At 38.5% G+C, this 24,952-nt stretch overlaps 1 protein-coding gene across 1 annotated transcript in view; it reads right to left on the bottom strand.

The window, feature by feature from the left end:
• The window catches only part of LOC139737486 (uncharacterized), a 34,912-nt gene extending 12,888 nt beyond the window's left edge, over window positions 1–22,024 (bottom strand). Inside the window, exons 1-15 of the mRNA XM_071648159.1 lie at window positions 21,747–22,024; window positions 20,799–20,882; window positions 18,888–18,938; window positions 18,457–18,503; window positions 17,613–17,685; window positions 11,254–11,335; window positions 10,204–10,382; window positions 9,213–9,348; window positions 8,052–8,116; window positions 6,801–6,901; window positions 4,672–4,805; window positions 3,573–3,726; window positions 2,718–2,804; window positions 2,017–2,170; window positions 851–980 (exon numbers count right to left, since the gene is read on the bottom strand). Of these exons, the coding sequence (XP_071504260.1) occupies window positions 851–980; window positions 2,017–2,170; window positions 2,718–2,804; window positions 3,573–3,726; window positions 4,672–4,805; window positions 6,801–6,901; window positions 8,052–8,116; window positions 9,213–9,348; window positions 10,204–10,382; window positions 11,254–11,335; window positions 17,613–17,685; window positions 18,457–18,503; window positions 18,888–18,938; window positions 20,799–20,882; window positions 21,747–21,863 (1,594 nt within the window). The 5' untranslated portion in view covers window positions 21,864–22,024. The remainder of the gene's footprint in view (window positions 1–850; window positions 981–2,016; window positions 2,171–2,717; window positions 2,805–3,572; window positions 3,727–4,671; window positions 4,806–6,800; window positions 6,902–8,051; window positions 8,117–9,212; window positions 9,349–10,203; window positions 10,383–11,253; window positions 11,336–17,612; window positions 17,686–18,456; window positions 18,504–18,887; window positions 18,939–20,798; window positions 20,883–21,746) is intronic.
• Window positions 22,025–24,952: the final 2,928 nt, after the last annotated feature.

Raw genomic sequence — 24,952 nt, 5'->3', positions numbered from 1 at the left:
TTAACCAGAGATGTTTTTTCTTTTTTTTTTCTTTTTTTTTTTTGCTGTTGTTTTTGCTTCAGATGGTCTCTTTCTAGTGGGATCACATGATATACAAACTTCCAGGGTTATTAATGTTACATATGAGCAAAATTTGATGTAAATTGTTATACATGGCTTAGTGCAATTTTTCACTCATATCTCTTTTTCAAGTGTGAAATCACAGGTGGATTTACAGCTTGCAACGCTAAGGCAAACATCAAGTAATAACTAGAATGTTGCTATTTTCTTTCTTCTTTAATAACTTCTACTTTTTAAAAATTATACAAATCCCTGCAAAAAAAAACCCACAAACATATGCAAAAAACAAACAAACATATAACATGCACACATTTACAGCATTAAGAATTAATGAGATGAATCTATTTATTTATTTATCTATTCATTTAGTCATATTTATACAGGGTGGCCCTATCAGTAGTCAATGCACTGTTCTCCCTAGAGGCCCTGAATTTACACACAATCTGCAAGAAAAAAGAAAGAGGCAATAGGGGATACAAGTTTACACTGCTGAGGGTGTTGTTATATCTCTCATGTTTCTCCCTTGTTAGTGTTATCTTTTTCATTAGACAGGGAATAATTTTACTCCTCAAATTTGATTAGCAGTTTTGATCAATGGGAAAATACTTTAGACAAAGTTCTGTACAGTCCTACATTTAAAAAAAAAAAGAATAAAAACCTGCTACACGCAAGAAATTTCATATAGCAGTCATATAAAAAATGGATAGCAAATTGTGATAAAATACCAGGAAAATTATTTCCTTTTAGATATGTTTCATAAGTGCTCATAATTTTCAGTCTAGATACATACTGTCTGACAGATGAGGTGATGGTGTGTCCACTCGTTGCTGCGGTGATATGCTCCTCCTTCCGTCCTTCCGCAGTTTGTTCCAGAACTGGGGCTGCTGAGTTCCTGGTGTACCCTGGGGCACACAATTTATCTTCAAAAGTGCCAGAAACAAAATTATGGCTTGGAAACCCCAGAAGTTAAGCACATACTTCAAATCATATCACATGAAGTATTTTGCTCTCAGGTAATGTACAAGTACAAAATGAGTTGTACATGTTTTAATGCAGTCATTAACCTCTTCTCAGTTCATTTAAGTTTAATAGTGAAACACATTATCAAAAAAATTGGGTAACAAATTTTTTTCTCGACAGAAAATGTTACCCATTATTGAATCAATATGAACTCACACACAAATACATATATTTTTCTAAACCATCTATAAATGACACACTCCACATATTAAGATATTTAGAATAGAAATTCAACATGATAGACTTTATGGGACTTTTATTTGCCATCATTTGTTAAAACATCATGAATCATCTTTCATTGTTCTCACTGAAACACACAAGTGAACACCACTGATGATCTGAAGAAAAGAACAATGAGTATTAAACTCCTCTCAGTAATAAAAATGTTTGTAGAGAGAGAGAGGAGTCTAAATATTGTGGGTTTTGCTCTGTTCTAATGGGCCTTGCACGATGCAGAGCAGCATACGCCTGTTTGTACTCAGCTAATGTGTGTACTTCCTAAATAACCTTCCTGCTTTCTTCTTCAATTCAGGCATTTCATTCGTTATCAAGCGACATAATGATTAAGCTTGCTTGATGTAGCAATTTATGAAAGTCATGTTTAAACAAAGTATGAACTTAAGTAGACATGGAGATCAGAATGTCCTGTCAATTAATACTTGGGAAGCATCCATTTCATTATTTTGTAAGAACGGCATAACAATTTTTTTGTATTATTACCAAATACGAGGCTTTCATGATCACTTTGTTGCTGTCAGGTGGATGTGCTAGCAAGCAAGATTTATAAGGATTACATATTTAAGCATTACATCACAGCTGCTTATCTAAGTGAATTTAAAAAGGCCAACTTGCCTGTTATCATCAAATGATTTTTTTTTGTGCTCATACACAAAGCGGAACTACAAGCTGGCTTATTGACATGGCATCTTCACTTACAGGAGATAGTGATGGGAAGGATTGATCCCGCAGCTCATAGAGGGCAAAGGTATCTTCAAAAGTCTTTCTGTCATCTAGATCGTCACTTGGGTGCTCACCCTCATAGCAGCCCCCAGGTCCTGGCTGGTTGTACATTCGTCCAGTCCTCCCTCCCCTGCTTGTGAAGTAAAGGTAATTAAAAACATGCAGACAAATTACAAAAGACTAATTGACCCTTTTCTCTCACATGAGAAAACTAATCAGGAGTTTTCAAAGCTTCTATAGACTGCCCCATTTGCTCACTTTCTGTAGAGAGAAACAAAAACATTACATCAGAAAAACACTGCCAGATCTTAGACATTCAATGGGGTATTTCATTTCCTATCTTCTTGTACTGAACATTGGTCATATGTAAATCAGTCTCGGAAGGTTTTCAATAAATGAGTTTAATCATAAAACCAATGGTCCCCAATAGTTTCAGCATGCAATTACTGCTATTACATACTTCAGAACGCAACTCTCTAATAAGAATATAGGAAAATTGCACAACTTTTAATAAACAGATAGCGCTGTTGACTCTCTTCTCTAAATCTGGGAAAGACAAGGCATTTGCCATACGCTGCTGTCATGTGCTAAGACACAGGTAGCACATTTGTGGTCTTCAGGTGTTAGCAATATTGCAACTTTGGCAGCCATTTCCCAAAATGATGAGAGGGGATCACCTGAATGGATGCCCCTGCATCACTTGGTTGCTAGGGTAATTTGGCAGTCTCCCTCGTCCTATGTGCTCAGCGTGTCCCTCCATAACTCTGTACATAAGACAAGATGGAGTTGTGGTGCTTGTGAAGGACTTTCTTTACAACTATAAACTCTTTCACCAATATTTTTCTTACACTTTTGGAAACATAGTACTGTATACGCCATGTATTTAGCAAGTGTAGTTTTTTGCAACTCTGGACTTCCCGAAAATTTCACTAGTGGTTAAATTTTCAATCATGGAATACAGTAATGAACACAGAAATGCATGCATGCATGACGCATTGAAAATAAAAACCCCTCAAAATATAAGGCATACACAGCACTATACTGGCATTTACCTAAACACACAACAATCAAATTACACCTTTCCCTCTGCATCACTCCCAAATAGTGCAAAGCACAGGTGCAGCTGGTTAGAGGGAGGTCAGCCTTCTAAGCTAGTGCTATAGAGCTCTCACCACTGGTGAAATATTGAAGTTACTACAGTGCATCTGTACAACACATTGGCATACAGGGATGGAAAACTTGGTAGCAGCTTGCATATATCTCAACATCATTATTTAAAAAACAGGCAAGAAATTATAAATTGCCTTCATCCAGGTTTGTGACTTCTGGATTTACATGTTGTTATCGAGTAGGAAGGTGGTTCACAAGTTTATATGCTGCAAGGTTGTAGACTGTAGTGTATTTCTCTACTAATAGTTGTTTGCTTTAACTTTGTTTGCTAACATTCATAATTTACTTCCGTACACATTTACAAAATGTACTTTCAAAAAGCATAGCAACTTAATAAAACTTTGAGGAGGCTGATGTAATACCGGAATGGCGAAGGGCCTCTGAAAGCTTTGTCCGGCTGGCTGTGGATGTGCTGGTCGGACATCACATCTCCACCAGGGGGATAGGATTGGCTCACCATCATCATCCCTTGGCCTCGCCCCCACTTGGCAGGTGGTCTGCCTCTGTTCCTGAAGTCTCAAATACCAAATGATAAAAGATATTTGCTCATACTACAAACTAGTCTGCAGAGAAGCCTGTTATTGAAGGACTGAAATCATCATGCCTTTATGGTTTTTTGTTTGGTTGTTTTATTTCCATCTGAGAAGATGGCTGGATAGCCCATATTCAGCTGCAATAGCTAGTCTTCGATGTGGTACAGTTGGATGTAAGGCGGGACCACTAGTACTTCACCACGTTAAACATCTTGCTCTTTGCAATGAATAAATGAAGCGGGATCTTTTACGTGCATGAGTTGTGACTCTCTCACACACAGGACCTCCATTTTATGTCCTTTCCGAGGGACAAAATGTTTTGCCTCTTACTACAAGGGACGGTATGATTACACACAACATTGCTCAGTGGGACCCGGGGAATCGAACCGGGGTCCTTTGGATCCTGAGGCAGATGCGCTACTGACTGAGCTAACTCACCGCCCTTATTGACCTTTGAAATTAATAAATTAGACATGATATTAATAGTATTTTGGCATTTCAAAGATTGACATTATATGCTTCTTGCATGAATATGCATTAGATTCAGAAAATAATACATGAAGCAATTACACAGGCCAAAAGCTGGTATTTCAGAGGACTCAGAATGCAAATTCAATTATAACCTATCAAAACTGAGTTGACATGCATAAGATTACATATCATTTTGAAGAGGACCTTTTCACACTAAAGATTCACAAGATTTTTTTCTGATATTCATAAAATTACGAAACCAACTTCTTGAGCACCAGAGTAAACAGGATTTGATGAAACTAATCCAGAATCTCGGCAGATGAACAGGTAGGTGGACAATGGACTTCCATGCTGCCTTCAAAGCATTTGGTGTGGATGGGTGCCAAGCTGGTCACACTAGTTTACATAAATATGCAAAGGAATATCTAATAATGCATAATTTTTTATGCTTACTTACCAACACCATTCGCTCCTCCATTGGCACATTTCTGGTGGTAGGCCATGTTTTTGTATCCTCGACCCCCTACAACAGTCCATGGTCGGGGAGGGTTTAAGGGGTGTGGCTTCACGTTCTTCAGTGGTACTTCATGCCTGCGTAGTGGTAGAGGAGGAGAATGTGAAGTGGTTTCAGAGAGGCAGAGGAAGAAGGAAAGAAAGAGAGATAGATAGATAGGCAGACAGGTGAGACAAGAAAAACATCCTAATTTCAAAACACTGCTTTGCAGATGAAACACAGCTGTGTAACCTTTTAATAGGCTATAAATGTGTTTAGTTATGAAACAACAAGCTCTTCTCTGAAAGACTGGGCTAGATGTGTGATACTTGTTAACTTGGATCACAGTGTGTGGTTGGGAGATTATACAAACAATAGAAAGATACCAAATACAATATTGTCCTTGCTCATACTCCTGAAGGTATGGAAAATTGAAGAGTGGACTATGTGCTAGATTATGAAGGGTGCAAGGCGCAAAGCACTGTATTCATGGTAGGCTGGCAGTAGATTCCATGCCTGGCAGGTGGTAGCAGGAAAAATGTAGTTGTCATTTAGTTTCGATTCCCTTCTCTAGCAATCATGGCCACATGCCTGGTTGGGTCTCGCCGAATTGACAGTCATGATGTCACTGCTGAGCCATGAACAATGGCCCCACTCAGAGAAAAACAAGCACCTCTCAATCTGGAACCAATTCTCATGAGGAGCATCTCATAAGAGCAGGTGGCTAACCATCCCTGATTTCATCAGGTGCTGCCGCATGTCCTGCAATAATCATTACCTGCAAAGCAAAGAGGCTTCCATCACTACCTCCCATACTCGACTACCGTAAAAGTGGAAATTTTTGCGGTGTTGAACCTTTTTGCACATTTCGCGCAACCAGAAACTAGCGCGAAAATAAAGCACACAAATATTTTGGCTTACTATGTGTTCCAGTAGTTAAAGGACAAGTTTAACTTCATAGACATATGGGTTGAGTGAATTCAGCAATATTAGTAGAACACATCAGTGAGAGTTTGAGGAAAATCGCACAATCCGTTCAAAAGTTATGAATTTTTAAAGTTTCTGCTCAGTCACGGCTGGATGAGAAGACTACTATAGCTTGTGATGTCACATGTGTACAACGGTATAAAGAAAGTATAAAGCAAATTCAACTTATTTTCACTTTTCTCGCATAACAAAAGAACACTCGACTTCTCTCTTTCAGAAGGCAAGGGGAGTAATATTATCCTTAACGTACATCAGTTACAAGTCCAAGAAATTTGCACTTTATTCAAAAAGTAAAGTTTTGTGAAGTTCTCTTTTTTTTTCTTTATATTGTTGTACGCATGTGACATCATACACTGCAGTAGTCTTCTCATCCAGCAGTGATTACGCAGATACTTTAAAAACTCATAACTTTTGAACGGATTGTCGGATTTTCCTCAAACTTTCACTGATGTGTTCTACAAATATTGCTGCATTCACTCAATCCACATGTATATGAAGGTGGACTTGTCCTTTAATGTCCTGATTCCGCAAAATTAAAAACACGCGAAACTCTTCTAAGCCCGCCAAGCACAAAAAAATTAGTCACGCGAAAATATCCACTTTTACAGTATCATCTCCGCCATCGGAGAACCCTGACCAAACACAACACACAGAGTCACGCAATCCCCCATAGAAACAGATCCTGCTTTTCCATCAACTATTCAAAACTTTAAAGCTTTGTATAACCAGTATTCCTTGATTGTAGCAAACTTATTAGTCTGTTAATTTTGCTCCACTAGTATCCCAATGCAAAATTTCTAGCACTTGTTATGATTTCAATGTAAAGGTTAACATTCGCAAAAATAAAGACACAACAATTTCTGTAATTAATCCTATCAGTTTTTCACAATTTGCTTTGCTTTGATCTTGGCCCTTGTCACTAAAGCTTGCATGGCCATTATTAGCTGTATGGAATGCAACATTGAGCTGAACATTAACCCATTGAGGACGGGCTGATTTTGCTACAACATGCATTTCCCATAGACCCTTGCCCGAGTATACTCGGGACTCGTCCTCAACAGGTTAAATGCAAACAAAGGAAGAAGCAAGGATGTCATGATACTCACTTTTCTCCTAGGTCCTCTATGAAGACTGTAAAGGGTCCTTGGTCTGGCTTCACCTCCTGGATGTGAGCATTGTACCACTTTCTATGATCATCCAGGCACACCTGGAAATACAAGTTTGCACAGAAGCCTTATTTCAATGGTATTCATTAATGTGGGGTCACCATACCTGAAAATGGCACCTCACCAGCATATATTTTCTAACATTGCAGTGAACTGATGCATTCCTATTCACTCATTTCATTTCACCCTAGTTTTCTTTTCAGATGCCTGCTTTTTATTTCATGGGGTTTTCTAGTTGTATTGCTGGACAAACCAAAATGAAAAGAATAAGAAAGTTATGTATTATATTACAGCCATGACTTCATAACTATTGTTACATTGCCATTATGCTTGGGTTATGTTCATCCAATTATTTGACCATGATGCTCTAAAAGACATTTCCACTGTTTTGCAAATATGAGCTACTACAAAGGAAATAAAGCTAATCAATATTTGAAAGACAGCCTTACTGCAAACAGCAATCCCAGGGTTTCCTACGACAAGCTGAAATAACATCTCTCATATTGCTGATATAGCAAGACAACAGAGTACAGTTCTTTAAGCGATGATGTCACAGTCTCTTGTTATAGCTTGGGTTGGAATCAAGTGCAAGCATGGTTAGCAACAATAGTGTTCACAAAATGGGCCAGGTAAGGTTGTTTGGAACCAGTTTCCATGGCAATGAATGGCCAAGACATCACACATTGGTACTATACATCAGCAAAGAAACCTGAAATGTCGTCGATGCAAGCACAAGGATGACATTACAAGTACACTACCAGTGTAAATTTCCCCTGATGTAAACAAACTATGAGCAATGCACTACGTTATTAGGGAGCTTTAGATTTTTGATGCGCGGACGTTCAGAGGGGAAAAACATGTCCTGAGCATGCACAGAAGCGTGCGTCAAGTCGATCTATTTTTAGCTTGCGTCGCCTGAGTTTTTCACTACGCGTACTGGGCTATTTTTACGTCCGCACAGTTTGCAACGTAGAGAGCTGCTTCATGCACCGATCATATGGGGGCGCGATTTTATTTTTTATACGTTGCGTCCCAGCGTAATCTAAAGCTACTTTTCAGCACGACGCAGGGGAGAGGAGAACGTCCAGCGCAAGCGTCGTCTCAAACGTCCGCGCGTCAAAATCTAAAGCTCCCTATTGTCTTTATGCAACAACCAGCATTCATGCGTCTGACTGTGTTCTAACATCTCACCTGCACTTTGTCTCCAGGACAAAACTGTAGACCTGAGGCCATGATGTAGTCTTGATGTAGCTGTTCTGTATTTGGAGTAAGCAAAACAAACTGCATTATTCTCTCTATTATCCTTTGTCATAAATTCAATTCACTTTCTATGATAAATAGTCACAATGCATGAATTTCAGCTGATCTGAATAGCCTTTTTCACATCAGCCTGATAAAAATCCAAGCTCAAGATATTTTTCGCGATCGCAAATTAGCGCGCTATTTCATTTCCTATTCACATCAGCCCGAAGAGAATTAGCCCGAAATTTTTTCGAGCTAATTCGCCAGCTGAGCATGCGCAAACAGTGTCGGGTATACCAGTAGAGCGTGCGCTTTCGGGTCACACATGCTAGGCATGATGTGATGCATCGTGCTAATTTCTTGAAAGGTGATTTCACATTATCAAATAGCGCGCTAGTTTGCCAATTATCCCGCTATTTCAGAAATTTCCCGAGTTGGACTCGAGAAATTTTCTTGATCAGAGCGATACAATTAGCGCGCTAATTTGTGTTCACATTATCAAATAGCGCGCTATGTCGTGAACGGATTAATTTCCCAAGTCAGAAAATAGCGCGCTATTTCGAAACATCAGGCTGATGTGAAAACGCCTAATGTGAATTGGGTGACCTTTTGATTATTTTAAACATATGATAACTAAAATTCGCTTGCATTGCTTGATTCGATTGCATCTCAGTTATAGATCAATTTTGACCCTGGATCACACATTCACATTTGTATTTACACTCATAACGGGAATAAGACAGAAATTACTGAAATAAAAAAATGAACAAAAAAACACTTTTGGTTAAAAATGTAATTTCAACAATCTAAATTCTCATATGAGAGCCCCGTTAGTTTTTGGCATCTACAAACAACAAAGCCACAGCAAATAAAAAAAAAAATTACCATCACCACTTGGGAAGTTCTATCATTGCAATCACATAAAAATGTTGCACTGTATAGCGTCTTATGCTAACACAAAGCTGTCACTATAAAAACTACTCCGGGAAAGAGAACATATTTTGCTCTTTATGCTCCCATCATCACAGCAATTTTCACTCAAACTCATAATGGTCAGTCCTATGCATTTCAAAATACAAACATATTGAAAAAACCAATCGCCTATTATACGTTTATTAGCCTCATTCCAGCAGTCATATTCCACATTGCGGTAGAGGTCTGGGTCCAGTGCTTTGGCCACCTTGTAGGGCAGTGGGGGCCGTCGTTTCTCTATCCTTGGTTTTCCAAACCGGTCTCTCTCATCGTCCTGAAAATGGATTTGACACAACAAATATGAACAGCCAATGTCCACTTGCAAGAGACAAGTAGCCATAAAGGGAATTATCCCCCTCGAATATTACATTTGTTGGCATGTTTGACAGATTTTGTGTCTGCAACAACAACAAAAAAAAGAATTGCTTGCATCAAAGTGTGCACCATGTCATTGAATTTCAACTAAAAAATGCACATTTTTGCAGGATGATCCCCATCCCCCTGCTCAATCCCTCGCTTGCGTGTCCCTGAAATATTGAACATCTTCTTGCCTCCCCCCCCCCCCTTTTCCCCCCAGGTTAGGGCATATTAATGTTACCATTGGTGTTTCAATCCCCCCCCCCCCCCTTTACATGAAATTACCACCACTGGGTGTACCCATATACATTATAAAATGGGCTTTAGAATCTCTGCAATCTGATTGGTCAATTGTCATGCATTGATTTTTACTGACCCACACTGAGCCATGCGTCCGGTAAAATCCGAACGAATGGCTATGCGTCCGGTAAATTCCGAACACATGGCTCAAGTCTTGTACAGTGTTGTAGGTGTACCGGATGCATGATGGGGAAAATGGTTGTATTTCATGAATTTACAGGCCCATTTTATAACACAAATGATGCACAGACCTATTTCGTGGATCAGTGAGAATTGGATGCTCTCGTTTAACTTTGGAAACTGTCTAAAACACACTCGCTGCGCTCGTGGGTTTAAACAGTTCCAAAGTTAAACTCGCGCATCCAATTCTCACCAATCCACTCTGTCCTGTGCATCATTTGTATACTGTATGTATACACTGTACATATAATTATATACATAAATCTAGGAAGGTATATTGGTATATTCTCACCCCTTGTCTTCGTGGTGAGTGCTGATCTCTGTCTAGTCCATCGGTGTTATTGTTTCTCTCCCTAAACCCATATGGCCTGGGTGTCTTCTTACTGGGAGAGCTTCGCAGGATCTCTACAGCTTCGTCGGCTTCTTTGGCAATGTTGAATACTCTCTTGTAGAGAATCTCGTACACGATAGCTGCAATTATTGAGAGTACATACAGTATTCAGTGAAAGAGCCACACAATATTAAATCCCCACAACATTTTATTCTGTGAAAAATAATCCACAGGCCATAGTTTAACACAAATAACATGAATGATTTTTTAAATGCAGTCACATACACAAACTTGTAGTTACGCCATAGTTACAGAGCAAAATTTCTGCTTTAATAGTCATACAACAAATCCAGTCCCTCCTACATGCAGAATAGCAATTTGATTGTAAATGATTGACAAACTGTCTTTCATCAATGTAAACAAATGATTATTCAGTGTTTGAGTAATAGCCATGATAAAAAATCATGAGCACATATACCCATCAACGTAACCAAACATTGATTATTCAGTATCAGAGCAAAAGCCATGATAAATAATCTTGCGTATGCATTCTCAGCATGTACATCTATGCCAATGACTTCTAATCACAGCTTTTACTCGGACACTGAACAATTGATGTTCATTTCTGTTGCTGAAGGGCAATTTGTCAATCTGTTGCAATAGACACATCTTGGTGCAGTAATCATTAATTTGCGGCACTAGCTGAAGTCAATCTGTAATCAAATAATTGGCTGATATGAACACACAAAGGGGTCATTCAAAATGCAAAGCTATGATACATCTTCATGAACATTATCTTTCCTCTCTTTTTTTTTTCTCCTTTTCATAGGATTTGGGATGAATGTCTTGAAGAGGAGCATTTCATTTTCCCATGTAACAACTCCGTAAATTCTCATGCTTAAAAACATTACCCAAAAAGAAAAAAAAAATGGGGGAAAAAATAATACTTCCTCTGTTACATACAATATTCTCATGAAGTACATTCTACAATTACCTGGGTGGTATACTTACATTGACACACAGCAAGACCACTGTGGTATGACTTGGAGAACACACTGTCATAATGGTTGTTATTGGTGAAACATAGAAGCACCTGAATACCACAAAAAAGAAAGAAAAAGAAAGAAAACAAATCATCAGTGGTATAAAGGCCTGCTTCTCAACCAGTGGGCCGCAAAGATCTTGCAAGTGGGTTTCGATGTCGGCCAAAAATGAAATGAGAAGATTTGTATTTTTAAAATCTTACTGGGCCTCAAAAATGCATGCATTCTATAAAAGTAGTCTTGATAATTCTGCTCACTGCTGACAACATAGCAATTATCCTGTATTTTTGTTTTCTCACCTTTGGATTCAGCTTATCTTTCAGAAAGAAATGCGAAGAAAAAGCCTGTAACAGTTTACTTTTGTAACCTGTGATATTATATTACATCATTATCACACATACTTATTATCGACACAAGAGTATGTACAAGCACACACAAAAACATCGAAACAGACTCAGATTCAGACAAACACAACACACACACAAATAAACAAACAAAATGACAATCCCAATTTTGCATTCATTTGGAAACAGATTGTCTCGGTAATGTTTTCAAATCAAATTCATGTTTTTGTCACAAAAGTTGCCTTAATCAACTACAAAGCTTCTTGCACTACCGAGCAATAACTAAGCAAATATCTACCAACGGGAGGAATGGTAGGAGACAGATATATTAAATGCCTTGTTACTGGGGTGCAGAAAAAGCAACATCCACAAACTGCAATACATTAAAAGAAATGGTCTATTACTTTCAGGTGATATTTCCAGCAAACTTAACCAATCAAGCACAAGACTGATAGCAAAATATAAAAGCGATAGCATGACTCTGGTTACAGGTGTATAATTGCAAGAGGTAAATTCCACATGCGAAAAATACAAAAGCAAAGTCCTTGTGTCATTCTGCGTTCGTAATGCTTCATAAGCAGGAATTTAGACAAAAGAATCCATCCAATACTTGGTTTCTGTCCCATGAAAATTCCAAAGAGTCTTGAAGTACCTGATACTGTCTAGGAATTTTTGCCAAGTCAAGGTATGTAGACTGATGTATTTGAAAAGAATAAAACGGATATATTGAGCACAGCATAAACTTCAAATGTCATCTGTATCAAAACATGAGCTGAATCATGGCAAAATATTACAGCTGTCATCACGATCTACCTATTTAAACAAAGGGTAAGGTCCAAGTAATTAGCATGACAATTGTGTCTTGCTTCATTACCTGGCTTTGGCTATTATTACTGTGATATGTTACATCTTCATTGTAATGTGTAATAGGGCATGTAATGATGCAAAACAGACATACCTTTCCAACTTTATGACTACTAACTTTTTAGCAAAGGCTGTTCCTTACTACCAAAAGGCCTTCCCAACATAGCAACAACTAATGCACACAAACTGGATTCTACGTTATGACACATTTTTTAGTTCCAAAGGCGGGCATGGAGGTTGAATAGAACACTGTATAAGCTTCGCTAGGGTTTAATTTTCACAAATTTCGTGAATCACTGCTAGACCGCGAATTAAACAACATGCGAAAATGTTGCCATACGCTAGGCTAATAGTACACTAACAATAAGCCTGGATGTCAAATCATGAAAACAACATCTTGCGAAAATGTATGTGACCTCCCATTGACAAAAATATCTGTATGTGAAAATAACAGCATATAAAGTAGCTTGATACTCATCCTCAGAAGAAAAAATTCATCAATTTGAATATATTAGTACTGCGGTTCTTTAGACAAACCCACTGAAGTTAGGTGTGACAGAGTGGCAGTCCTGTAAAAAGGCAATGGTAGAATACCATTGACCTACTTCACACATGAACATTCATCGCTCATTAATGAATTCATGCACCTGTTTCTGTAAAAAGCGTCACAATAACATCTTAAAATACATGCTTTCCTGCTTTGATCCCATCGAAACCTCCTACAGCCAGCCTGGATAAAAACAAAATGGCGCTTTGAGGAATCTGTCTAACTCCTTGTTCACCGACAACTAATATTGGGACATCTGTGTTGACTGGCTAACAATGCATGAGAACAGATAACGCTCATTGGTAATTAAAGCAAAGTAAGCAAATAGAGATTAATTTAGTCATTACCATTAGCAACCCCTTCTTTAACAGTCTTTCACAGTCTGAGAGTTGTGTCAGTATTGTGCTCTTTCTGAGGATACATATGCTTTAAATTTACAATGGGAAGAATAAATTATACATGAGGCACACGCATGACATAACACTGAAATCTAATTTTACCATCTGAACTCATTCCATTAGTCATAAATGTGCTATGTAACTCATGACCCTTTTAAGTGTAAAACAAATTTACTTAACATCTGTATAAATGTCTCTTCTTTATTTTGCTCTTTTTTTCCCCAGACTATAAATTTCATAGTCTGAAGCAACTTTGATAGTTTTCCAAGGAGCAATTTGATGCATCCTACTTTGGAATAATGCCTCCGGCACCACTTTGTGGCGGAGGCATAAAAAACAAGATGAGAGGTATTTTGTGATCCCTTCCTTTAAACTTAATCATATGTACAATTATGCAAGACAGGAAATGTGTTGCATCTCTGACTGTATGAATAAATTAGAGGCAAGTGGCATTCTCCAGGCTGAGTTGAATAAGAAATCTAAATCTGGAATCTACCTTTTGTGCAAGTCTAGGTGAGACAGGAGGTAAAATGTGGGCAAAATCCTGTGCAGAAAGTATGAATACACACCTCGTGCACAGATTATACTCTTAAGTTCTCAACATATACTAAGTAGTCTACCTGTTGAAACATTATCAAACTTTTTGGAAGCAAAGTTTAGTAATGAAAAACACTTCCATGCCCAAGACTGTGAACAAAAGATTCTATTTCTGTAAAGATCAAAATTTGATGGTCTTTGCGAGAAAAGTTGATCCTGAGCTACTTGTGTATATCTTTATTGCTATTGGAGCCAATGGTGTAACAAGATTTAACTGCTACCCAAGAATGAGGTTCACAGGAGAGTTACAGAGAGAAAGAGATAACACACACATAATCAACATTTTTCACCTAATCCTATAAAGTCAGTGATTGAAGTGCCGAGGTAAAATCAACAAATAGGATGTGGGCAGCCACAGCACTGAGATTAACTCACGACTCAAATAAGAATGCCTTGGCTCAGTGCAAAGCTCATTAGAGATGGTTGGTAGTGTGGTTCAACATTTTGTCTCCTGGTTTTACTTTCATTAGCTTGGTAAATCTTGTTTGTATGAAACTCAAGTGTTCAGTTTATTGACAGGTTACATGTAATATTATCAGTATGTACTTCCTCCATCCTTCATTTCAAGACAGTAAAATTAATCTGATCTACGACTGTAAGACCAAGGCTATTGTATGTTCAAACAAACAAGAAATGGAAGTATGTATATATGCCAGATACATGAGGTATCAAGTCTTTTATTTAAAAAACTAGATATATTGCTACGGCGACTGATATGCCTCCGCCATAATGCATGGTTCTCCTAATAGGTCTATAGTACAATGTCTTGACAATGTGTGATGACAGTTTCACACAATTGGCAAAATATTAAAATGACAGGTTTGACACAAATGTGCAGAATGTTCACTTTCCTAGAACTAGGTTCAATTGGATGAATGATTAAAATGTCAGAGTGCAGGTATTTGGGGAACTGATGATTTTTACTTGACTTTTGACCCTTTTATAAGTTTATGCAGTGAGTAATTTGCAAGGTATTGAGAAAAAGTATAATTTCAGTATCAAATGGGAAAATAGCATTATCTAAACCTGGCCTTTGACCTTTGACCTCACAGTTCCAAAGAGAATCACTGTTAGGTTGAACATGCGTAAATATGTAAGTTTCATGATGATACCTTGAGTTGCTTTTGAGATATGGAGGAAAAAGTGCAATTCAGCACTTTCACTTGACCTTTGACCTTTAGACCTTTGACCTTTAGACCTTTGACCTTTTGGCAAGAAACTTCCCACAGAATATATATCGGGTAATACATGCATACATCAAGTTAAAAAAAAAAAAAACCTTCAGGCATTGCATAAATATACGGAAAGTAGTGATATTTGGAGGAGTTGACCTTGACCTTTGACCCCTGACCTTTGAACCATGACCCCCAACTTCCCTAGATAATCACTGCCCATTGGAACAAGCATATATACTAAGTTCCATGAAGATACCTTGAACCATTTGCGAGATATGGAGAAAAACATGAATTTTCAACCTTTTTTTTCACAAAATAACCTGTGACCTTTGACCTTTGACCCCGTGACCCTAAAATCCAACAGAGTATTATCCCCCCAGGATATACCCTAATACCAAGTTTGATGTAAAACCACCACATGGTTCTTGAGATATCAACAAAAACAAACGGGACGGACGTACGGACGGACGGACGTACGGACGGACGGACGTACGGACGGACGACCCGAAAACATAATGCCTCCGGCCACTTCGTCGGCGGAGGCATAAAAAATATTTGTGTAATTTTTATTGCTGTTGATTTAACCTATTTTGAGATGGTCTTCTCTTTAAACACATCTATTCATGGAATCAGTGTACACTTAATGTAACTCACATTAATGCTATTACTTACCAAATTTTGGCCAATTGCTATTCACAAAATCTTGACATGCAAAAACACTGCAATGATACACTATCATCTGGTGGAAAATATTGAGAAAGATTGGTGAGCTCTAAATTTGCTCTTTTGGAAATTCACAGCAGAACATGACTGCAAAATTTATACCATCCAGTGGATGGATCTTTCTCTTATTTTGTTTAAGTTTCTTTAAACAAAAACAAAAATAAACAAGAGACCCGCGGGTCTAGCGCTCACCTGAGTATCGCAAGTTCACCTTTCACGCAGTCACTAATCTAAATTATTCACAGCTCTACCAAAATTTGACCAGGCACTCTCAAGTAGAAGATGAAAATGTACAATAAGGTCCCATTTTTTTAAAGATTCCTTAATTTGGGGGGATTGGGGCCCCCTGGGGCCCTCTGGGTGGGGCATGGTGCTCATTTTGATAAATTGTGATCCTGATCCCCTAGGGATGCTACTTGCCAAGTTTGACGAAAATCCATCATGAGGTTTTCAGGAAGAAGATGAAAATGTACAATTTAGGCCCCCATTTGGACCTTCCCAACCACCCCCCCCCCCCCCCTCCCCGAGGGGCACCCCTGGATCTCCTATGAACAAACTTGAAACTACAGTCATTAATGTACTCACTCATAGTATTATCTTAGCTCTATAACTTCTGATACTAGAGAAGATTTTAAAAGATTCCTTCATTTTGGGGGTGTGGGCCCCCCGGGGGCCCCCTGGGTGGGGCATGGTGCCCATTTTAACAAATTGAGATCCTAACCCCTTAGGGATGCTACCTGCCAAGTTTGGTGAAAATGGGTCATGGGGTTCTCAAGAAGATAAAAATGTACAATTTAGGCCCCATTAGGATCCCTCCTCACCCCCCTCCCCTGGGTCCCAAGGGGGGCACCCCTGATTCTGCCATGAACAAACTTGAAACTACAGTCATTAATGTACAAACTCATAGTATTAACTTAGCTCTATCACTTATGGTTCTAGAGAAGAAGATTTTTACAGATTCCTTAATTTTGGGGGGTTTGGGCCCCCTGGGGCCCCCTGGGTGGGGCATGGTGCCCATTTTAACAAATTGGGTTCCTAACCCCCTAGGGATGCTAGCTGCCAAGTTTGGTGAAAATGGGTCAAGGGATTCTTAAGAAGAAGATGAAAATGTACAATTTCGGCCCCATTAGAACCCCTCCCCACCCCCCTCCCCTGGGTCCCAAGGGGGGCACCCCTGATTCTGCCATGAACAAACTTGAAACTACAGTCATCAATGTACTAACTCATAGTATTAACTTAGCTCTATCACTTCTGGTTCTAGAGAAGAAGATTTTTACAGATTCCTTAATTTTGGGGGGTTTGGGCCCCCCTGGGGACCCCCTGGGTGGGGCATGGTGCCCATTTTAACAAATTGAGTTCCTAACCCCCTAGGGATGCTACCTGCCAAGTTTGATGAAAATCGGTCTTGGGGTTTTCAAGAAGAAGATGAAAATGTAAAAAGTTTACGCACGACGCACGACGGACGACGGACGACGGACGACGGACGACGGACGACGGACGACGCACGACGCACGACGCACGACGCACGACGCACGACGCACGACGGACGCCGGACGAAGGGCGATCGCAATAGCTCACTTGAGCCTTTGGCTCAGGTGAGCTAAAAACCACAAAAACTGATAGTATGAATATGATACAGTAGAACTTGTGCTAATTTCTTATATCATACTAGAACTTACCACATCTGGAAAGCCATTCTGAGTAACATTGCTTGGAGGTTTCCCCATGTCCTGATAAATGATAAAATCTCTCCTGCAAATAATACAGGGGTTGGGAAATGGAGACAACAGAAACAAATAACACTGAAATAGCAACAAATCAACACCCACATCAACAGCAAAACTTTGGCTCTGACATTTACAGATCTATACAAGCGTGCATTAGCTTCCGTCTTCAACGTCTTGCCAATGTGATCTCTCTGGTCTTTGTTCAATTTTCTTCAACCTGGCAAGAAGCACCTCTGGAGGCAGACAAAGCTCAAAGAGTTGAAATTCTTAGTTCCAATAAAATTCATAAACATCACTGTTTCTTTGTAGACAAAGCCGTCCTATAATCTCATTGCGACCTTTGACCTACAACATTCCAAGAGCTAAAAATCATTTTAGGAGATATCCTGGCAAAGTTTTGTTTTGGATCATGGTTACTAAAATTATGCCTGATATCTCAGTAGATTCATCCAGGTATTTCAAAAAACTGTCCTCATATCACAGTATAATAAATTTTCTTGAAATTGTCATTGTATCTTTTGATATTCTAACATCACATACTTCAACCTTGCCACAGAAATGGTAAATGGCTCTGTCAAAATTTATGTAAATCCTTCTTGAATTGTACTCTGTTTGTACTGATTTGTTGTATTTTCATTTGTTTGTTATTTTTTTGGTGACACTGATATCCTATGATAGACAAGGTATGCATTTATGGCACTTATTATGTTTTCAATTTGATATTATTTTAGCTAAGGAAACTAACACATCCCAAATTTCATTCAGCTGCTATCATCAATGGTAAACAATTACTTACTTGTACATCAGCGATAATGCACTTATCTCCACTTGCCCTGCCCATTCCTGTGGAGAAAAAATGAAACTATGTATACATATCTGCTGGAGCAACTTAAGATGTAGGAAGTAACATTAGAAGGGATGAACATACATCATTACTCTTAATTATTTGAGTTGTGGCAACACATGTAGAATGTTTTATAATCAAAATGTAACCCAGACTACATGACACGCCATCCCTCTCCTCATCCCCCTTTTGTTTCGAATGCAACATACTTCTTGCTTAAAATTCAGTTCAAATATGTTCATGCATTTTATTTAATATCCCAAAACAAAAACATGAAATGAATTAATCAAGAATATTAAGTATGATAGATATCCCTAAATGTAAAAATACATGTACATATCACAAGAAATGAAAAAACCACAAGTTATAAGAACAAAAATCACCTTTGCGTTCCTCAGTTTTTGCAAGTGCTCATCAAATGATCCTTCAACAAACTGCATGACGAAAGACAACATGACAAAAGCAGTTCTATGAATTCCTAAGAATGTTAAAAATATCCACAATGGGAATTTCACTAATGCTTTTGAAGTGTTAGCATATTACATAGTTCTAAATGAGCAATGTCTTAAATGCATCACAAGTTGGTAAAATAATTGTAGATTATTTTAGCAATGAAATTACAGTAATTAACAGTGATTTGATAGTCAAAAGAAAAAAAGAAAGAAAGATTGGTTAACTTCACATATTTTGTTCCTAAAATATCCATAATGTGATCACATCCACTGATTATTGAAATTACAACATACACACAAGTGTGACTTTGACCTTTGATCCTTGACTTGAACACTGCATTTCAAAAGACCCCCCCCCCCCCCCAAAAAAAAAAGGGGGGGGGGTTAGTGAATTGCTGTCTCTTTTTTTTTTCATTTATTGAGAGAGACAATTTACACTCACAAAATTATTGAACTTGCCATGAAATTGCAAATTTAATTTTTTTTTTCTATTATCATGGCAGGCAACAAAAATTATGTCATGTTTGATTACATTTTAAAGCCAACCAGATTTGATGCATAAAGATAGAATTAGGATTAACCTTGATTTCTGATGACTAACAATGACAATTCCCCCCCCCCCCCCAAAGAAAAAAAAATGTATCTGTTTGACTGACATTATTCTACAACTTTTTCTCAAGTGTGATATAATTAGCATTACTGTCTACACATTGAGAGTGCAATATGTGCTCTTAACCTTTGACCCCTATGTACTATCTTGGCACGACTGTACTCCAAATCTATTCTTAAATTGCATTCTGAATTACATTTTTACTGTTAGTCTACATTCTCTTTGGTACTTGAATTTCTTGCAAGCAGAATAAAAAACAGAACCCCATCATTCTTGCATTTGGAAAAACAGCCATTATCAAGGTATTATGGAACACACAACTTCTCAATGCTAAGATGGTTGTGTCATCATCATCTATATCTTCCCGAGTTACACTGCTGAGAGAGTGTCTTTCTATTTGGGGACCCAGTCATGTACTCTTCATTTTTTCTATATTCCTTACACAATATATTCAGTGTATCAATATTTCAAGATCCATGAAGATACATTTACAATTAAACAATGACTGGCATTTGATCTATAAAGAAATAACCTTCAAATTACACTAACTAAAAATTGCATAATGATTAAAAAAACTTGCAACAACATTGCAAACATAATCATTTATCAAAAATCTTTCAACGAAAGCAATTTGGGTTCGTACAAATAACTACCTACAGTTGTACTAATCTTTGACCTCCTCCAGTGCAAGAATGCCTGATAATAAATTCTCATGCCGGAACCAAAATCTTTGACTTATGGATACATCTGACCTTTAAACCTTTTATAGCATCAAGTTCTATTCAAAAGAAAACAATATGACATGGGTCATTCCCACCACAGAATAATGAGATGATTCATATTCACTCAAAGTTCATTTAAAAAATGTATCATTCAATCTGCAACTCACAGTCAACAAGATATTTCGAAAAAAAAAATCTGATAAAAAAGCAGTAAAGTATGAAAGCTGCTCTGTAAATAATGAATTACAAATCTGGGCAGTGAAGATAAATGTCATTCATTAAAACAAGACAAGTTCACAATAATGCCTAAAACATTTTTGCAGAAAGGGTACACACAAAAAAACATCAAACAAAACAGGAAATGACTATTCAAAATGAGCAGTATTTGAACTTTTATCGGTTTTCAATTCCTTTGCAATTCATCTAATATCTAATCACAGATTTAGCATTCTCAGTTGTCATCAGCTGATCCACTGTGTATGCAAATTATCTTGAAAACTGCTTACTTACTGGTTCAAAGTGTGCTCGATTTCTTTCCATATAGCGAATACAAGCTTGGCGGACAGTATTGTGGAGAGCTTGAGTGTGAAAGACCTACAAGGGTGAAACAGGTTCGTGAATGGCTGTCTGCTCGAAAGACAGTGAAGCAAACAAAGATATGAACAAAGTAAAAAGCAAAAGAAGCCTCAACAACAAGCAAATGTTCAGCAAATCAAGCATAACCACCCCTCCCCCCCCCCCCAAAAAAAAAAAAAAAAAACTAACAAAAAACCCTGTCAACTTAGAATCAAGTAAAGTTACTTTTTCTTTACTAGTCTAGGTTTGGTTACATTTTGAGAATCAAAATCCAGGCTGCAGATCAACATTATATCATGGGTTATAACAGACAAAGTCACAATGAAATATAATACTCATTAATAGATGACATCAAAGAGCAGTGTTATGGGCTGGCTCACTTACTTTAAGTCTGCCATTCTTGCACACAAAGCTTTAATTTACTAGATATTCCACACCAAACACCAATCCCAAGTACAAGTCTATGCACTACCAGAGCTATGCAAAACGTGAGAAAATATATTTGATCTAACATTAGGGGGATAGAATATAGAACGATTTAGACTGCAAAAATGATAAAGAGTTAAATACAACTCGAGTACGGAAATGGGATCGATTTGTTTGACGGGTATTCCCCCATGGCGTTCGGTCGTGAGTCTTGTGTCATAGTGCCAGCGGACAGCCAGCACAAACTGTGAGTTGACAGCGCAGACGGCATGTTGTCGAAATCATAGCTGATATCGATCAACAATGTCGCAACAGAATGCTCAACCAAGCATGTTTATTGTTAGTTAAGCAAGAAGCGATAAGACCAACACTACCGCCTCTCTTAGATCACGTGCAAAAGCAAATCCGAAACCTACGGGTGTCACAATGAAATTGATAAAATTAATATAGGTCTACCTGTTCTGCAACAGCTCGAAAGAGACAAGACCCATCCTTAGCGGTAAGTTTTCGCATCAGTCCTTGCGACGCAAGAAAGTCGTCGATAGGATCGCATGGCTTCATATACCTCGGCATTCTGGAAGCCCGTGAAGCCCGACTTGCGAAAACTAATTTTAGAGAACAAACACTCGCTGAGAAAATGAATATACACAAGTCATTTGACAATGTTTACACGGCCGACTTTCGAACACAACAAGCTAAAATAAATTAATAAACACCATGATATTGACTACGTCCCAATTCCGCACGTCGCCATTGCCGTCACAAACTGAATGTTCCAAGACATAGAAACGCGGCCTGTGTGTGTGCATACATCCGAGGATCACAGGCAGGGAGGCCTCAGGGACGCACAGTACTGAGTACTCGTATGCCATACTCCGCGTGAGTTTACGTCCCAGTTCGCTCTGCGAGCACGTGCATCGATGTTTATATCGTGGCGTGGTTCACGTACGAACACTGGAAGGACCAGGGAGGTTCACCTCCCCGGAAGGACAGAGCATCAATGTTGATACATAGTGAATACTCTTCAGAACTTGATTCGGAAAGAGATGGAGCTAACTCAGCCGTGAAACAGTGAAATCGGACAGACAACAATGAGAAGTGTTTGGAATCTAAACGTGGCTTAATTGCAGAATACCAAATACCCACGTTTCAATTGTTTTCCAGTGGTCACAATGGGATTAACCCCTATTACATGCAAAATGATTGATGAGGCAATGATGTTTGCCCAACAATGTTTAGCCCGTTGATTTACTTAATTGTTAAGAGGAGGAAACCGTTCCACCTCTCTGATGTTTGGCCTACCAAAACAACAACAACAACAACAACAACAACAACAACAACAACAACAACAACAACAACAACAACAACAATAACAACAACAACAACAACATAAAACACGTGGCACACACACACGCACTCACACGCTGTGTTTATCTGAAATCTTAATAAAATATACACATCATTAGTTGATGTAGATTGTGAGATTCTCCATTTTTCATCTCATTACCGCACACTGTACTTTATAATAGTCAACATACCACTGGGGTAGTAAAGAAAACACATTTTTGTTGATTTTAAGTTTTGCTTTAGTTTTAACTTTTTTGGGGGGTGGTCATGGTTCGCACTGGATCGACAGCATAAAATTCATCGCCTTCTAGTAAATACACACACACACACACACACACACACACACACAAATACATAAGTTGATAATAGGCCTGTAGGCCTATAATGGAAACAGTACGAACAAGATGACTGATATATAGCAGCTACAACTTGTATTTCCAAAAAGAAATCAACCGACGCAATGCAAGATTTTGATAGGAATTTTCTATGAGGAAAAAAAAAAAAGAGAAGCAAATCTGACTTTTGATACCCAAGCCTTTTTCGTCTGACTTTGCTAAGAGTTAGGAAGGCATGCACAGTTGACAAAACTTCGCGGGTAGACGGCGGCTGACGAGTTGTTGAAGTTCGGCAGGTCGACAAGAAGACAATTGCAATGATAAATTGTCACGATGGCTTGTTAAATGCGAAGGTGAGATGGAAAAAAAAAGGCAGATCCCGACTTGCCGAGTTTTATCAAAGCCGGTCTTCGCTCGTTCCATCAGAACAGTCGACTTGATGCATGTGTTCCGCCGTCAGTTCGTCTTCTCTTCTCCTTGTCTTTCACGCGTCATCCGTGTCATCTTTGCCGAGTTTCAATAACCTGTCTGCATGCTCCGCTCGCACTCTAGACGGTCATAGAGATGGGAATGCGACTGATGAAGCTGTTGTTGCTTCAGTGCTTCTCTGTACAATCTCATTGTCACTACCCTCCAACAAACAAACCATCAGAAAGTCGGGGTAGATAAAGAATTATGAATGATCACAGATGCGAGATCCCCGGCCGCCTGCTAAACTCACCTGACGCTAATTATAAAGCCTTCTCCCTGTCTCCTCAAGGTATGCTTATACGACGGGCTATAATAAATCATCAGAGTCAAAATTGAAAAACGAAAACAATCTACTCGTGGAAACACGAATTAACTTTCATTGTGTGACCATGGAGCTACTCTTGTAGCTTCATACATCTATAAAAACTACTAACAAACAAAACAAACAAAAACAAAACAAAGCAATCACATGATATGTGACTGTCACTTGAGGCTACTTGAATCCCATGCATGCATACGGTGATATAGGACGGTGCTTGTTCCTCGATCGAAGCTTGTAATCTCAAATGTTTGTATTTTCCGTGACTTGAGAGTTGAATATGAGAAAAGCCAATCGTCCTTTCATATTATTTCTTTATGTTTAACATTTCGAGTAGTTTTGATGGAATTGAGGCTGCCCGGAGAGGCTTTCGGACGAAGAACTCACTCCTTATGCCGCCGGCGTGAAGGATGCCAGAGGGCATTATTTTGCCGATGCTGTTGCTGTTTGTTTGATTATTACTTTACTGTTTTGTGTCTGGCGTTTTGTTATTAAACAAAACCTCACCAACCACATGTTGGCATCACACACACAAAACCAGAGGTATACAATATTGCAGTATGATTCTTGCTATATGCAGATTATTGTACCTCCAGTTGTAATTTGACACTGTCATCAGCAGCTCCTATCGCGCGCACCGCAAATGCCAAGGCGAGACGTTACATGACTCAAGAGGGAGTGCTTTCCTTTTCTGACACGGAGTCATACATGTAAACATTGCACGTACAGTGGAGATAGGGCATCTGGTTATTGCATCAGAATTAAAAATCAGATAATTTCACATCGAAAGCGAGCGGAGACAGACAACTCACTGCACATACACTGCAGTTCTATTGCACGTAATTCCCTACTCTCAGTAAGTCGTAGTAGGTTCATGGTTGTAGAAAGAACTGCAGGAAAGGCATGTCTTATTTTGATGAAAAATACAAACCAAGGAAGTATCATTCAATCCCACTCTGATTTCAAATTATGGAATGTAAAATTATCTATATAACTATCTATTGTATTGACCATTGGGCACTTTCTTCTTCTGGTTTTGCCCACGTCCGTCACTTCTGAAAATTACTATAACCATTTTGTTGTTGTTGTTGCTGAAATGAGTGTGCTTTCCTAGTTCTTTCATTAGTTTGGGCAAGATAAATGTTGAGCATATGTAACAATTTATTGTATAATAATTGTTAAGAAAATTG

Source organism: Diadema antillarum, unplaced genomic scaffold, assembly GCF_040938485.1.
Source record: "Diadema antillarum isolate AM-2024a unplaced genomic scaffold, OU_Dant_1.0 seq00000693_RagTag, whole genome shotgun sequence".
Taxonomy (NCBI): Eukaryota; Metazoa; Echinodermata; class Echinoidea; order Diadematoida; family Diadematidae; genus Diadema; species Diadema antillarum.
Note: the sequence above shows the minus strand (reverse complement) of the source record. Positions and strands in the feature narration are given on the sequence as shown.